Source organism: Antedon bifida, chromosome 10, assembly GCF_963402885.1.
Source record: "Antedon bifida chromosome 10, ecAntBifi1.1, whole genome shotgun sequence".
Classification (NCBI taxonomy): Eukaryota; Metazoa; Echinodermata; class Crinoidea; order Comatulida; family Antedonidae; genus Antedon; species Antedon bifida.
The window spans coordinates 12966899-12985190 of NC_136235.1; the positions used below are offsets into that span (position 1 = coordinate 12966899).

General features: G+C 31.6%; 1 protein-coding gene across 2 annotated transcripts; it reads left to right on the forward strand.

Moving 5' to 3' along the window:
• The first annotated feature begins 7367 nt into the window (after positions 1-7367).
• LOC144853679 (uncharacterized) lies at positions 7368-18230 on the forward strand. Of its 2 annotated transcripts, none has more exons than XM_078711447.1 (4): positions 7368-7477; positions 15383-15409; positions 16314-16733; positions 17729-18230. In XM_078711447.1, the coding sequence occupies exons 1-4, from the start codon at positions 7423-7425 to the stop codon at positions 17923-17925; spliced, it is 699 nt and encodes a 232-aa protein (XP_078567573.1). In that variant the 5' UTR covers positions 7368-7422; the 3' UTR covers positions 17926-18230. The 2 variants fall into 2 exon arrangements, with proteins under 2 accessions (XP_078567573.1, XP_078567574.1); XM_078711448.1 differs by lacking the exon at positions 7368-7477 and adding an exon at positions 14317-14358.
• The last annotated feature ends 62 nt before the right edge of the window (positions 18231-18292 follow it).

Consider the following 18292-nt stretch of genomic DNA (forward strand, 5'->3'; position numbering starts at 1 on the left):
CACAGAAGACATTTTGGGACTCTGCGCATGTAAATTATGATATAGTAACCAGTTATGTCAAAAAATAAAAGGGTAAAAAGATGGCCATTTTCGAAAATTTCCCTGTGCTATAGTACACGGATTTTTTCCAAAAATGGTCAAATTTCGACCTTTCTATTTTTCGATATAACTGGTTACTATAGCATAATTAACATGCGCAGAAGACGTTTTGGGACTCTGCGCATGTAAATTATGAAATAGTAACCAGTTATGTAAAAAAATAAAAGGGTCGAAAAATGGTCGTTTTCGAAAATTTCCCTGTGCTATAGTACAGGGAATTTTTCCAAAAATGGTCAAATTTCGGCCTTTTTATTTTTTCATATAACTGGTTACTATAGCATAATTAACATGCGCAGAACACGTTTTTTGACTCTGCGTATGTAAATAATGCTTTTTCAAAAAATAGTCAAATTTCGACCTTTCTATTTTTCGATATAACTGGTTACTATAGCATAATAACATGCGCAGAAGACGTTTTGGGACTCTGCGCATGTAAATTATGATATAGTAACCAGTTATGTCAAAAAAAAAGGGTCGAAAATTGGCCATTTTTGAAAATTTCCATGTGCTATAGTACAGGGATTTTTTCCAAAAATGGTCAAATTTCGGCCTTTTTATTTTTTCATATAACTGGTTACTATAGCATAATTAACATGCGCAGAAGACATTTTTAGACTCTGCGCATGTAAATTATGAAATAGTAACCAGTTATGTCAAAAAATAAAAGGGTCGAAAATTAACCATTTTCGAAAATTTCTCTATGCTATAGTACAGAGATTTTTTCCAAAAATGGTCAAATTTCGGCCTTTTTATTTTTCCATATAACTGGTTACTATAGCATAATTAACATGCGCAGAAGACATTTTTAGACTCTGCGCATGTAAATTATGATATAGTAACCAGTTATGTCAAAAAATAAAAGGGTCGAAAATTGGCCATTTTCGAAAATTTCCCTGTGCTATAGTACAGGAATTTTTTCAAAAAATGGTCAAATTTCGAACTTTTTATTTTTCGATATAACTGGTTACTATAGCATAATTAACATGCGCAGAAGACGTTTTTTGGACTCCGCGCATGTAAATTATGATATAGTAACCAGTAATGTCAAAAAATAAAAGGGTCGAAAATTGGCCATTTTTTCGAAAACTTCCCTGTGCTATAGTACAGGGATTTTTTCAAAAAATGGTAAATTTCGACCTTTCTATTTTCGATATAACTGGTTACTATAGCATAATTAACATGCGCCGAAGACGTTTTGGGACTCTGCGCATGTAAATTATGATATGGTAACCAGTTATGTCCCAAAAAAGGGTCGAAAATTGGCCATTTTCGAAAATTTCCATGTGCTATAGTACAGGGATTTTTATCCAAAAATTGTCAAATTTCGGCCTTTATATTTTTCTATATAACTGGTTACTATAGCATAATTAACATGCGCATGTAAATAATGCTTTTTCAAAAAAAGGTCAAATTTCGACCTTTATATTTTTCGATATAACTAATTACTATAGCATAATTAACATGCGCAGAACACGTTTTTGGACTCTAACCATGTAAATTATGATATAGTAACCAGTTATGTCAAAATAGAAAGGTCGAAATTGGCCATTTTAGAAAATTTCCCTGTGCAATATAGTATGGGGATTTTTTCCAAAAATGGTCAAATTTCGGCCTTTTTATTTTTCCATATAACTGGTTACTATAGCATAATTAACATGCGCATAATACGTTTTTAGACTATGCGCATGTAAATTATGATATAGTAACCAGTTATGTCGAAAAATAAAAGGGTCGAAAATTGGCCATTTTTGAAAATTTCCCTGTGCTATATTACAGGGGTTTTTTCAAAAAAAAAAATTTTATTTTTCAATATAACTGGTTACAATAGCATAATTAAAATGCGCAGAACACATTTTTAGACTCTGCGCATGTTAATTATGATATAGTAACCAGTTATGTCAAAAAATAAAAGGGTCGAAAATTGGCAATTTTTCGACAATTTTAGACTCTGCACATGTAAATAATGTTTCAAAAAATGGTCAAATTTCGACCTTTATATTTTTCAATATAACTGGTTACTATAGCATAATTAACATGCGCAAAAGAAGTATTTGGACGCATGTAAATTATGATATAGTAACCAGTTATGTCAAAATAAAAGGGTCGAAAATTGGCCATTTTCGAAAATATCCCTGTGCTATTATAGTACATGGATTTTTTTTTTTAATTGTCAAATTTCGACCTATTTATTTTTCGATATAACTGGTTAATATAGCATAATTAACATGCGCAGAATACTTTTTTTTTTTCAACAAATTATTAAATTTCGACCTCTATTGTTCGATATAACTGGTCACTATAGCATAATTAACATGCGCAGAAAACACGTTTTGGGACTCTGCCAATGTTAATTATGATATAGTAACCAGTTATGTCAAAAAAATAAAAGGGTCGAAAATTGGCCATTTTTTGAAAATTTCCATGTACAGGGATTTTTTCCAAATATGGTCAAATTTCGACCTGTTTTTTTTCGATATAACTGGTTACTATAGCATAATTAACATGCGCAGAACACGTTTTTTTTTCAAAAATGGTCAAACTTCGAACTTTCTATTTTTCGATATAAATGGTTTCTATAGCATAATTAACATGTGCAGAACACGTTTTTGGACTCTGAGCATGTAAATTTTGATTTTTTTTCAAAAAATGGTCAAATTTCGACCTTTATATTTGTCGATATAACTGGTTACATGCGCAGAAAACGTTTTTGGACTCTGCGCATGTAAATTATGATAATAGTAACCAGTTATGTTAAAAAATAAAAGGGTCGGAAATTGCCATTTTTCGAAAAATTCCCTGTACAGGGATTTTTTCCAAAAATTGTCAAATTTCGACCTTTTTATTTTTCGATATAACTGGTTACTATAGCATAACTAACAATAAAAAAAAATAAAAGGGTTGAAAATTGGCCATTTTCGATTCGAAATTTTCGAACTTTCTATTTTTCGATAAAACTGGTTACTATAGTATAATTGACATGCGCAGAAGACATTATTTTACTCTATAGTATAGGGATTTTTTCAAAAAGTGGTTAAAATTCTACCTTTCTATTCTCGACATAGAGTTAGCCAACGTGAAATATATGATGATGTGTATTATATATGCACATACAGCAGCACTCCTGGAGGGTGTTTATCCATAGCATGTTGAGAGTAAATAACTTATCATGACGACAATAGAGTGGAAAACGGAAACATACCCGGTTAAATTACATGCAAAATTCTAAGAAGCTCTGTCCACACTACAGTATCAAACTAGTTTAGTGATGTTCCCAAATATGGTAGTGATATGCTTAAATATGGATGGTAGTGATATGACATCATCATGTCCATACAGGGGCACACCCCATTTTTTGTCACATAAAGTTTGAGGGAGAATAAAAGGATTTTAAAACAGTGTTTTGAACTGAAATCTAGTTGGCATTTAAAAACAACATTTTTCTGTTTTTTGCCTCAAAATGAAGAAGATGATCTTGTTGTAGATCCTGCCACATTGTATAATATAATTCATCTCCTTTCAGTGTTTCGCTAAAATATTGAGCAATATACTCCTCGGGCCGGAACTGACCATTAAAAATATCTGGTGGTAACATAAGTGAGTATTTTATCAGTGTTGCTCATAAAATATGATTGGACAAGGTCGATACAAAACTTGATATATGATGATTCATTCGTGTGTTAATTTATCTCCATCCACATAATTCTTCGCCAACGATTACGTTGGTGTTGTGGATTGCATCTAAAGATCCGGGAGTTTCAGATAAAGACTTTAAATGAGTCTTTTGCGCCTGCGCAGCATATGGATATCTATCTGTAAATACTTTTGGTATTGTGCACGGTCGTCTGCTTTCAAAATTAAGGCATACAAATTGTGTAATAGATGTACTAATACACTTTTGCTGTTTTTATCCTAGTACAGAAAACACTGGAAGATGTACCAACATGCATAATGCTATACGTACCGTGCATAGGTTGTGATATCATATCGGTGGTGATATTCTCGTTAACAAATCCTTGCTGATGACGCACAAAGTAGGATTCCTTAGTCCTAGATAAATAGATGTCTCTGTTCGAATTTTTCACAACTTCTTCGTGAAGTTGTGCATACCTTGACTGGCGGATATAACCTGAAATATGAAATGATATATCAATATTAGGTACATTTCAATTTCATTAACATTTAATGACATAACAAAATATACAAACAAAAACAGGAGCATTGAGTAAATGGGTCATAATTAGATACTAAACAAAAGACTACAAGCCCAAAATGTTTAAATTAATCTGAAAAGTATACACATTCGGAAAGTGTACGCCTAATGTCTGGTTAATTTAGATTATTTGATCCGGAATAGAAACACCAGATTTGGTATTATGCCTACAAAGTATAAAACAACAAAACGTCCCTACCCGCTTCATTGAAGTCCTTCTTTCTCAGCTTTTTACTGATATCAAGTTTAAATGTCCTGCTTGTCGATGCCATTCTTGTACAAATATTTATGCCAACTTGTGTTAACGGTACACTATGCAGCATTGATGTTATGGTAAGCATGTCGGTTGATGAAGAACGGAATACAGGGTTGCTTCAGAGGTTGTTAAAAGACTAACTGACGATGTTTGGGCCACCAATTATGGAATTAACATTTTTAGAAACCGTTATCTCACAGCCGCCGCATAATTATTTGGCGGTCGCCGGTTATTATCTGGATGGCAGCCGCCACCAAATTATATGGCAGCCGCCACTTATACCTCCTAAATACCAAGCCCAACCAAGCTGTATCAAGTCCCCAATCATAACCAAGTCATATACCAGTATAAAGTGTAAATTAATAATAAAATAATTACGTCATACAAAATAGAACATATTTAGAGTGCTAATTGCATATTCATCTATTAAATCCTAAAATGTTAAATAATCGATCAGCCTCGAGAATTTGCAATGATATAGTATGCAGGTAATCTCTTCTCTGTGGTGACTTTCATAAGTAGTCTTATGCTCTTTCATTATTTGAAGATGTTCACGCCTCGGAAAACTGGCTCATGCTACATCCAGGGATGCAAATACGTAGTTTACTTATCTTGGTTCCACTAGCGACGCGCAACGTAACGCAACCTACGCAACGTAAGAAAATGCACTTCCAATAAGTGTGTTAACAGGTCGTGCCCACAGATAGTTCTCAAATACACAGTAATTTCAGCGTAAAAAAACTGACGTCAAATGTACGTACCGCAGGAATATAATACATTGTCGTTTACAGAAACGAATAAATAGACACGATGATTTATGTAGTCAGCTAAAATTAGCACCCTGGGAATTACTTCCGAAAGAGAAACTTGTCACAAAATGAGTCAAAATTTTTGATTTGGACTCATTTAAACAAACTCAATTTGTGTATGCAACATTAGGGTTGAGGGATGGGGAAGAGGATGGGTACAAAGAGTAACATTTTTTTAAATATATTCTGTATCCACTCAGTAACGAAATATTTGTTCATGTTTTATAGGCCTATATATAATATACCACTAACTACAGTACCACACTTGCGATTTAATACTTAAAACTGCCATTGTCATAGTCGATTGAAATAGTAAAGTACATGTAACGATACACCACTACGATATTTGTTTGTAATTATTAATTAATACAAACATTGAGAAGCAACTGTCAGTAATAACGTTTATTTGTATATTATGTGTTTATATATCTAACAGTAGAGCCTTACCCACACTCACAGTAATAACGTTTATTTGTATATTTTGTGTTTATATATCTACCCACACTCACAATAAGAAATGTGCGATTCAAATGGCGACCAAAAATGGTTAATACGTATTTACAGTACTGTATTGTGAAAGTATTTCAATACTATATCTAAAGTTTTTAAGTTTATCCCGCAAGAGCGCACAAATGTACCTACTCAACAAATAATTATACTGGGAGATTGTAATGTTCTATTCATTACAAATCAATACGTTTATACAAATGTATATTAAATCTATCAAAATAGTTTTTTTTTTAAAGAAAATCGGTCTGTCTTCAACTGTACTCGAGCTCTTCAACAGGTTTCAGCTATTAAAAACAATTATCTTAGAAGGAGATAGGTAAATACGAAGCATCATTATTCGTATTATTGTGTACGGGTATTTTTCAAAATGGACATCCATTATCCATTAATAACACGATCGGAAAACATCCCTATTTGGGGCAAATCGTTGAACCTAAAATCTAACTCGATTTAATTAGTAAACAGGGTTACATCAGGTGGTTAAAATCAGTATCGAAAGTACGAACCAACTTTATATACCATCGAGTAAACATTCTAGAAGTAACGCGCGATTTACCGAATTTTGCCTTTACGTAAATTTATATATAGATTTCCCCCACATGCGTGAAATCAAACCTGCGATGTTTGCAGAAATGCGTTGTCGATTCCCACTTGTGATTATGCAATACAGCACTTTGCGTCAATACGTCTCTGCGTTGCGTTACGTTACGTCACTAGTGGGAACCACGCTGTAAAGCTTATTAGCGGTAAAGGTACCGTAATACAAACATAGAATCTATGTTTTATTCCTTATGAGCGTTTACACATAACGCGGAGCGGACTGACGGTTTCCGCTCAGGATAGATACAGACTCTACGTGGGCCTTGGATTTTGTCCAGGACTATTTTAAAACGGTACCGTATTCTTGGAAGGAAGGAACTTTGCTAAAGACCTGTAGGTTACGTAAAATCGCCAAAAATAATCCAACTAAGGGGTAGTCTTCACTTATATTTGCATATAAATTTATCCAGGAAAATCGTAAAGACTTTTATATTAGAATGAGCATTAGATAAATGAAAGCACAACGTATTTCATCTAAAACAGTAACAATGGCTGACAACGTGTTTATAATTGCTTGTTATATTACGTAGGTCTAGGCCTATACAGCTTAAGAATAATTAGTATTTCGGTTTAATTTGTGTACTTTGTTACGAGTATAAAATTAAATCGATAAAAATCATCAAAACTCGTAACTTCTTTCTAATATCTTGATATTTTTATTATCATTAATACGTTTGTAATTAGTCATTTAACAGTCAGCAATACATCTATTCTTCATTCAAATTAAAGAAAAAAATTACAATAGGTGACTTGCAAGTAATTATAATAGGTTCACATAATAGCAACAACACTGAAGTTTATAATTTATTTTTTTTTAAAGTCATATAAATTCATCAGATAGGCTGACAAGCTTGCAATATTTCAGTTGTACTGTCTGCTTATACCTGTCAAGGCGTTGCTTCTTTGCAGCGACGAACATTATTAACTCCGGTATCAATATGTTTCAATTAAGGCTATGCTTCTGTATTCTTTTTGCTCATTTGTATGGAAAAGGTAAGATATTATTTTTATATCAGTGTGACCGGGCCGATACACAGTGGTGGGCTTGTAGGACGTCCACCTTTTCCTCGGAAAAAAATAATTTGAATACGTAAATAATAATAATTGTTTTTGGAGTTTACACTTTTGATTGAACATCATTTGAAATAAACGCCCCCTCGATTAAAAGCCGTTTATTTATTGTCTTGAATACGGTATTGCATTAACACATTTCTATATCTACAATTATTACCAAGCATTATGATACAATTGTTACTGTATATTATAACATATTATATTAAACGTGCTGTATTGTTTCATATCTAAGGGGTATTTATTTGATTATTATACATGTTACCATTACACCAAAAAAATAAAATAAACGCCTCTCGCATCGAATAACCGCCCACATCCTTAAAAAGCACTCTGAACAATAACGCTCCGGGGCGTTTATTCGAATATTTACAAAGGCAAGTTATAAGTTTAATCGTTCAAAAACACCGACATGATTGCAAAGGCAAAAAGAAAAATAATATAAAATTAATTGGGCCATGTATATAAACATGTACAAGAATGTACGGTTCAAAATATCATTCGATCGTCCTTCTTTATGGCAAGCCTCAGCTGTCTGAAGTATTCAAAATATTATATTATTATATCATGTTTTATTATATTATATATTGTATTGTAATGAAATATACGTTTTGCATTATATTACTTAGTTTTAGCATTATATTATATCTATTTCTAATATATTATGTGAAAAATGTAACAAATTATTGACTATTTGTATTATATTATTCGGTTTTGGCATTATATTATGAACATTTACTATTATATTATTAATAAAATACATTATATTATAATATAATTGTATTATATTAAACGCATTTACCTTACTTTATAACATACAACATTATTATGTTATACGGATTCGTTAGTTATATTATTATTTTGTATGATTTTTTTTAAACGTCACGACTTATTTCAGTTCTTCTAACTGTTTCTCTCCCTCCCCCTGTTCACTAGCAATCAGCGGCAGAATCTGAATTGTGTGACTGTTGAAGAATAACTAATTATCTTTACTACGTACTAGGCCTAGGCCTACTAGGGGATCTAGCCTAGACGTAGCTAGTTAGACAAGTGACCAAGGACCACCGGACAGCTACAACTAATACTACAATACAATAATACTACTACAATAACTACTACTGCTACTACCTAGGCCTAGCTAGTAGAGTACTAGGTAGCTACTACTAGGCTCTAGGGCGTATGTATGATGTTAACTACTAGGCCTAGCTAGGCCTACTACTAGTACTAGGCTAGGCCTAGACTTAAGTTGTAGTAGGCTAGGGCCGGGCCTGCTGCCTTAGGCTAGGCTACTACTACTACTACTACTAGGCAGTCAGCCCATGATGGGTACGAGTAAGCCAAAATTTTGGATAAGTAAACCAAAATTTGGGTACGAGCGAGTTGGCATGGCCCTGGGTACGGGTTGACCTGTATCCTTCTAGCTAATCGTACTAGGCCTAGCCCTAGGCCTCAAGTAAGTCTACGCTACCCAGTCCGGCTACAATATGGTTTATTTTGTTTTATAGCTTTATTGATAGCTGGGTTCAAATCTGGGTTGGGATGGCTTTTTCTCATTCTAAAACAGATTTCCTTATAATAAAATAATATATGAATTTATTTGTAATATTGTAATGTATACATAATATAAGTAATTGCCATTGCATTTATTATTAATTATATATTAACCGGTTACCCCTTAATTATACTATAGTATAAATTCCTTGTTATATTTTACAATATTTTCTTCATAATTCTACAATTTTGTCTTTCACAGCACAAATTTATCATACTGAATCATCACACACCAAGTCTCATAAATCTCTACTGTATTTCTCTAAGCTACTCCAGCTTCATGGTATTGCCTTGAGGCTAAACTACACGGTATACTGGCACTACCATCATTCCTGGCTCGTCAACCTGGACCACATAAGCACAGTTTCAGTTTCAGTTTATTTACCATTTCAATTTCTGAACATAAGTGATGAACAACTTATATGGATGGATAACCGTAAGAGCGAAGCTCGTTTGCCTGTCACCCGTTAGTGCAGTGACATTACAGACAACATAAAGACAGGACAAAGGTGCAATACATAACAAGACATGTGAACACTTGTGTTTGCAACCCCTTGGATAAAATAATATATTTATATAAAGGAGAAAGTTAGATATTATAATATTTCTTTTCGATCATACAATGATAATTTTAAAATTATTTTGTAAGAAGTCATACTACTGATTCAAAATAGTGACTTACACCCTGTGGTCAAGGCTTTATTTTCTCTTATGCTTATTTCCTCCAACATACAGAGTACATAGGACTTTTTTATTCATAACTGTTGAATTGCATCCCAATACATAGTACCTATTGGTATTATATCTAAAAATACAAAGGCGGCTAACACAGATAGTTCCATATACAGTACTCTCTTATAAATAGATGTATCTCTCCAAACTACTCCCAACTACCTAATCTAATAACAGTACTATTAGCATACTACTATACACTTTGTAGACAAGAAGTAAGTTGTATACACTTAGAGGACTTATGGTAGTACAGTCGAACGCCCTCTCACTGGCCCGGTCAACATAATCTATACCTAGATTATTACAGTAATTAAAGTACATTATTACAGAGATTTTTTTTTTTTTGCAGAAATCAAAGTTATGTGTATAGAAAGCAGTACTCGTATTAAAAACTAAGCAGGTTGTACTCTTGAACGCAAACTGGCAGGATATTTTGAATATTTTTTATTGTTGAAATGAATGGAATCCTAACTTCATTTTCTACGAACTGGAGACGAAGACATATTATGACCCTTTTATTTAAATTTATTTGAATAGACCTCCATGTAAATTCATTAAAGGCTACATGATTGTTTTATATTTTAATATGTGATACTAATAGTAGAAAATCATTGTGTATAATGAGGACTATGAATCTGATATTTACTTGCATTCTCATCTTTTTAAAATTTTATTTATAATGCTGGTGGTAATGAGTTTAAAATTTAATTATATTGACTAGTTTTGATAATCATTATGTCCATATAAATTCATTTATATTTCTTTTGTGGAATAATATAGTTCATATATTATGTATTAAATAAATTGGTAAGGCCCTATACTGTTATTATTTAAGAAAAGTTTATATACACTTATTTTATGCCTACCAATATTAGTATAATTGTTTATATAAATATTTTGTCTAATTGCCTTGATTTTTTGTATAGACCAATGGCATCAATGTTTTTCTCAAAGCAAATTAGCCTAATAATGCCACATTTAGAAACATGATTCATTGATTTCTGATATTCTGTACTTGTGTATGCATCACTAAAATAACCTAGTAGTTAATATATTTCATTTGTAATGTATGTATAAACATTCAGTTTTTTTTTCACATTTTTAAATTTAAACATTATTACAATACCTACCTTTCTGATATTGTTACTATTGTATAATATTTTTTGAGGCAGATTGTTTTCAATAAAAAAAAATTGTAAACAATTATTTTGACTTATACTGTACTATGTTAGTTCAGGAGATGAAGTGTGTGTGGGCAGAATCTGGTGTGAGGTGTATATTTGTCACTTTAAGACCTAAATTAGATGTTTCTGAAGAAAAGAAGTAAAAGGATACGCTTTCAAACAACTTCAAGAAGATTCACACAAAAATAATTACTTTCCAATAAAATAGTATAACAGTGTATATTACAGTACATTGAATAAACTCGAGCGGAATAATAACGCACATAAAAAAATATTCATTTTCTTTTCGAAAAGTGCCCTCTCTAGTTTTCTATTAATTTATTAATAATTATTATTAATTAATGAGTAATATGAACATATTTTTTACATTTAAGGCTGGAAGCTGTATCTACTCCTAAAAAAGTTTCATACCTCCAAATTTCATCAACGTATTCAAAGCACTTAAATAAATATCACATTTAACATTACAAATTCAGGTTTTGATAGAATTTTGCTTAAAAACATATACAAAAAACATCGATAAAAAATACTTTTCGTATTCAAAAACATTTGATACTTGGTATAAATGTTCAATATAGGTTGCTCCATCCATATTGCAAAAAAAAATAACTATCAAGCCATATCACTGATTTTTTTAATTTACGTTTTTACAAAATGTACACTTATGAAAGATCATACAATTCCAACTCATTTTTTTCAACCTAATAACGATTTTGAAAAAACAACTAACAAAAAACTTTCATGAATGCAATTTTGTTTCTGTGAATAGAGCAACATATAGTGAACATTTATACCAAGTATCAAATGTTTTTGAATACGAAAAGTATTTTTTATCGATGTTTTTTGTATATGTTTTTAAGCAAAATTCTATCCAAAACCCGATTTTTTATGTTAAATGTGATATTTAATATTGAAGTGCTTTGAATACGTTGATGAAATTTGGAGGTATGAAACTTTGTTAGGAGTAGAACCAGCTTCCAGCATTGAATGTTAAAAATATGTTCATATTACTCATTAATTAATAATAATTATTAATAAATTAATAGAAAACTAGAGAGGGCACTTTTCGACAAGAAAATGAATGTTTTTTTATGTGCGTTATTATTCCGCTCGAGTTTATTCAATGTACTGTAATATACACTGTTATACTATTTTATTGGAAAGTAATTATTTTTGTGTGAATCTTCTTGGAGTTGTTTGAAAGCGTATCCGCTTACTTCTTTTCTTCAGAAAACATCTAATTTAGGTCTTAAAGTGACAACTATACACCTCACACCACCAACTTCCAACACACTAGTTTCTGCCCACACACACTTTATCTCCTGAACTAACATAGTACAGTATAGGTCAAATTAAATGTTTTAATTTTTTTTTTATTGCTGCCTCAAAAAATATTATATAATAGTAACAATATCAGAAAGGTAGATAGGTATTAAAAATGTTTAAAAAAATATGAATATATGTTTATACATACATTATAAATAAAATATATTAACTACTATTTTAGTAATGCAAACACAAGTACAGAATATCAGAAATCAATGAATCATGTGTCTAAATGTGGCATTATTAGGCTAATTTGCGTTGAGAAAAACATTGATGCCATTGGCCTATACAAAAAATCAAGACAACTAGACAAAATATTTACATAAAAAATTAATACTAATATTGGTAGGCATTTAAATAATAGTGTATATAAACTTTTCTTAAATAATAACAGTATAGGGCCTTACCAATTTATTTAATACATAATATATGAAATATATTACACAAAAGAAATATAAATGAATTTATAAGGACATGATGATTATCAAAAATAGTCAATATAATTAAATTTTAAACTCATTACCAGCATTATAAATAATATTTTAAAAAGATGAGAATGCAAGTAAATATAAGATTCATAGTCCTCATTATACACAATGATTTTCTACTATCACATATTAAAATATAAAACAATCATGTAGCCTTTAATGACTTTACATGGAGGTCTATTCAAATAAATTTAAATAAAAGGGTCATAATATGTCTTTGTCTCCAGTTCGTAGAAAATAAGTTAGGATTCAATTCATTTCAACAATAAAAAATATCCTGCCAGTTTGCGTTCAAGACCTGCAAAATGCTTAGTTTTTAATACGAGTACTGCTTTCTATACACATAACTTTGATTTCTGCAAAAAAAAAAAAAAAAAATCTCTGTAATAATGTACTTTAATTACTGTAATAATCTAGGCATAGATTATGTTGACCGAGCCAGTGAGAGGGCGATCGACTGTACTACCATACTGTGTATACAACTTATTTCTTGTCTACAAAGTGTATAGTAGTATGCTAATAGTACTATTATTAGATTAGGTAGTTGGGAGTAGTTTGGAGAGATACATCTATTTATAAAAGAGTACTGTATATATGGAACTATCTGTGTTAGCCGCCTTTGTATTTTTAGATATAATACCAATAGGTACTATGTATTGGGATGCAATTCAACAGTTATGAATAAAAAAAGTCCTATGTACTCTGTCTGTTGGAGGAAATAAGCATAAGAGAAAGTAAAGCCTTGACCACAGGGTGTAAGTCACTATTTTGAATCAGTAGTATGACTTCTTAGGAAGTAATTTTAAAATTATCATTGTATGATCGAAAAGAAATATTATAATATCTAACTTTTTCCTTTATATAAATACATTATTTTATCCAAGGGGTTGCAAACACTAGTGTTCACATGTCTTGTTATGTATTGCACCTTTGTCCTGTCTTTATGTTGTCTGTAATGTCACTGCACTAACGGGTGACCGGTAAACGAGCTTCGCTCTTACGGTTATCCATCCATATAAGTTGTTCATCTCTTATGTTCAGAAATTGAAATGGTAAATAAACTGAAACTGTGCTTATGTTGTCCAGGTTGACGAGCCAGGAATGATGGTAGTGCCAGTATACAGTGTGTAGTTTAGCCTCAAGGCAATACCATGTAGCTGGAGTAGCTTGGACAAATACAGTAGAGATTTATGAGACTTGGTGTGTGATGATTCAATATGATAATGATAAATTTGTGCTGTGAAAGACAAAATTGTAGAATTATGAAGAAAATATTGTAAAATATAACAAGGAAATTATACTATAGTATAATTAAGGGGTAACAGTATAATATATAATTAATAATAATAAATGCAATGGCAATTACTTATATTATGTATACATTACAATATTACAAATAAATTCATATATTATTTTATTATGATAAGGAAATCTGTTTTAGAAAAAGCCATCCCAACCCAGATTTGAACCCAGCTATCAATAAAGCTATAAAACAAAATAAACCATATTGTAGCCGGACTGGGTAGCGTAGACTTACTTGAGACCTAGGCCTAGTACGATTAGCTAGAAGGATACAGGTCAACCCGTACCCATGCCAACTCGCTCGTACCCAAATTTTGGTTTACTTATCCAAAATCTTGGCTTACTCGTACCCATCATGGGCTGACTGCCTAGTAGTAGTAGTAGTAGTAGCCTAGCCTAAGGCAGCAGGCCCGGCCCTAGCCTACTACAACTTAAGTCTAGGCCTAGCCTAGTACTAGTAGGCCTAGTAGTAGTTAACATCATACATACGCCCTAGAGCCTAGTAGTAGCTACCTAGTACCATGGAGTACTCCATGCTAGTACTCTACTAGTTAGGCCTAGGTAGTAGCAGTAGTAGTTATTGTAGTAGTATTATTGTATTGTAGTATTAGTTGTAGCTGTCCGGTGGTCCTTGGTCACTTGTCTAACTAGCTACGTCTAGGCTAGATCCCCTAGTAGGCCTAGGCCTAGTACGTAGAGTAAAGATAATTAGTTATTCTTCAACAGTCACACAATTCAGATTCTGCCGCTGATTGCTAGTGAACAGGGGGAGGGAGAGAAAGAGTTAGAAGAACTGAAATAAGTCGTGACGTATAATAAACATCATACAAAATAATAATATAACTAACGAATCCGTATAATATAATAATGTTGTATGTTATAAAGTAAGGTAAATGCGTTTAATATAATACAATTATATTATAATATAATGTATTTTATTAATAATATAATAGTAAATGTTCATAATATAATGCCAAAACCGAATAATATAATACAAATAGTCAATAATTTGTTACATTTTTCACATAATATATTAGAAATAGATATAATATAATGCTAAAACTAAGTAATATAATGCAAAACGTATATTTCATTACAATACAATATATAATATAATAAAAAAATGATATAATAATATAATATTTTGAATACTTCAGACAGCTGAGGCTTGCCATACTTCTTTATTTGAAGCACAAGGTTTTATTATTAACAAACACATATTTCATCTTACATTATCTTTTTAGGAGCTGCAGCAATTTATGGAATTCCAGGTAAAATTGACTTTTTATCTACCAAAATAGTTTATTTATATAACTTTTACTGTAATTACTTTTAACTCCCAATATAATTCATTCGATAGAACGATGGACGTAAACGAATAAAACTAGAATTTAATTCGTCACTTTGACGAATTATATGTGATCATTTTTATAATTTTACTGACATTTAGTTTTTTAAAAACATGCACGTACATTAATATATGATCGCAAAATGTTGATTTATTGATGCATACGCCGCTTATAGCCTATTTTGTGTCATAAAATATATACAGTATACTGTATATCTATAACAGTGTACTGTAACTGAAACTACGGGACCCACATGTTCTAATTTTGTTTATATGATGACGTTAGCAACATCAAACAGAAGATGACAATTTTGGAGTAGAAGCGCGATGCTCGCTGTTTTTAATTCATATAGGCCTAATCAGGGAAGAATTAAATTGTAATTTAACTCTTCCCTGGTATAATTTTGATAAAAGAGAGGAAAAAATAACTTTTTTAATTCAGCTGACTTTATTATACCGTCACAACATCCGATAGGGAAATTTTGTATATAAATTTATATTAGCAGCTTTCATGATAAGTTATTTACATCAAGATCACCTTTAATTCCGAAAGCTGTAAGATATTCAAATATATGATGTAGGTGAAATTACAAATATTTAAGCGTGATGACATCAAAATGAAAGTGGCTAACACGCATGAGAAAGATAATTGAATTAGCAAGCACATATTGAAATTTGAGCGAAAGTACAATAACAATATGTGATCATTTTATTCTAAATGATCACCTAATAAAAAAGAGTTTCCTAAAAGTGGTATAATAGCATAACGTATACATAACTAAACAAGTGTAATTATATTGTGTTTTCTTTTTTCAACAAAATTCAAGGTATTTCTGAATTTATGTACGGCGGCTCACGATATACTGTTGTGGAAACGGTTCAGAATAATGTAGTTATTAAAAGAAGAGATGCAAGCGAGTTCTGTGAATCTTACGGTGAACTTTTGGTTAGTTTGACGACTGCGGACGAGGCTGCAGCCGTCAACGACTTCATGAGTACACACTATCCAAGTGATTCATTTGTCATTGGCCTATCCCGAGAAGCAGGTCTGAACAGATATGTTAATTCTAATTGGCTATGGGAAACGGGAGAACATCTTGATACAGACGTTGTTAAATGGGGAGGTTCAGGAGGATCGCAACCTAGTGTTGCTAACATCGACTCGGCCGCAGTTAGATTAAAAGGAAGTATGAAGGATCGCAAGTACGATTTAGCTCTGTTTTCACCATACTTTATGTGTGAAAGAGGTAAAGTTCAAAGTTCATATAATTCTAGTTTCGTGACCTTGAGCCAAATTATCTCATAATTGCAACTAGTTTCTAATAATTATATTTATTTATATATATATATATTAATTGTCTAACCAAAAACGTCATTTATCTCATACTGTAATATTTGTGGTAAACAGTAGGTCGGGGAAACAAAAAACACTCTCCGTACGAGAATGACACAACACAGATCAGGCTATCAAAACATTAAAGCTTGATCAATCTGTAGCTGGTCACTCGATTGCACATTTCATAGTTATTGCAATAGACCACGATGTCAAATGGAGCGACAAAACTCTCAAAGACAAAGAAAGCCACTGGTGATTACTACTTAAAACCACAAAACCTTTTGGACTTGCCATTAGGAACATACTCCCAGATCGGTAAAATTATTCCATTGACTACCAAAATTTAAGTTTCAATGACCACTATTTAAGTTGTTTTTTTAGTTCCATTCCAAAATTGTTTATATCTCTACCAAGCTACATTCTTTGTTTTCTACTCTTATTCAGTCTCCATCCAGCATTCACCACCCTTTCTCCTTTTGTTGTATTTCTTTTATTCCTATCCACCCAGGCAGCACTTGCCAGTTCTTATGCTATGAAGTTATCCAAATTCCTTCACTTGCACTGATGAAGGGCTAGTGTTGCCCGAAAGCTCTGCTAATTTTTCTTGTTGTTTTACTTTATCGTTTTGATTTAGCTTTTCGCTTTTTTTTTGTATCTCCATTGAGATCAAGCTACTGATACCCACAACATTGTCATTTTTTCAGTAATTTGCCTTTGGATTTTATATATATAAAGTAAAAACAGCTAGAAAAATTAGAACACTAGCCCTTCATCAGTGGCTTTTGTCGTTTGTCTTGCCCTTGTGAAATCGTGTTTATCAATAAAATAAAATAGTTTATAGGGTTAAACGAGTTTTTATTGCTTGTGCTGCCTTTTATATGTAATGTTTATTTTCTTTTATTACAGCTATTTCGGGATTTTACATTGTTGGTGATGAGAAAGTAGGCGTACAGAACAGGACCCTTTATTTGAGATGTGCTATACGTTGTAGAAGAGAATATTTCTGTAATGGGTTTTATGTAGATGATGCAGGATGCTACATTGAGATGGGAAAAATGGACAAACAGCACTCAATCAAAGCAGAAAGGATTAGTAGAATCTAGAATTGTTCTGCTTTTCTCTTTCAGTTTTATGGGCTGCCATTTGTTTGGCTCCTCTTAGTGTGTAATACAATTATAGTAATTTATTATGACTTTGAACTTTGAATCTTTTTAATAATTATAAATGTCGTCATAAAGGTAAACAATAAAACAGATGTATACAAATGTTGTGATTCACAGTTAAATATAAATTAATTCTTCTTTTTGGAATTAGCCTAATTTGTATTAGTGGGTTGTAAACATTCTTGAAAATTAGTGCTCATGCATTCAGGAAGACTGGATTTAAAAAAAATAAAAATGTCATTGCTTTAGAATTAAAAAAATAAGAACTTGTTTAGTCTGTTATGTAATTAATTTATTTAGAGTAGAA

Excerpts from the sequence above, each read along its gene's own strand:
- LOC144853679 (XM_078711447.1), top strand. The coding sequence starts at position 7,423 with ATGTTTCAATTAAGGCTATGCTTCTGTATTCTTTTTGCTCATTTGTAT. Across the intron at positions 7,478-15,382 it reads TGCTCATTTGTATGGAAAAG|GAGCTGCAGCAATTTATGGA; the intron begins GTAAGATATTAT and ends TTATCTTTTTAG. Across the intron at positions 15,410-16,313 it reads AGCAATTTATGGAATTCCAG|GTATTTCTGAATTTATGTAC; the intron begins GTAAAATTGACT and ends ACAAAATTCAAG.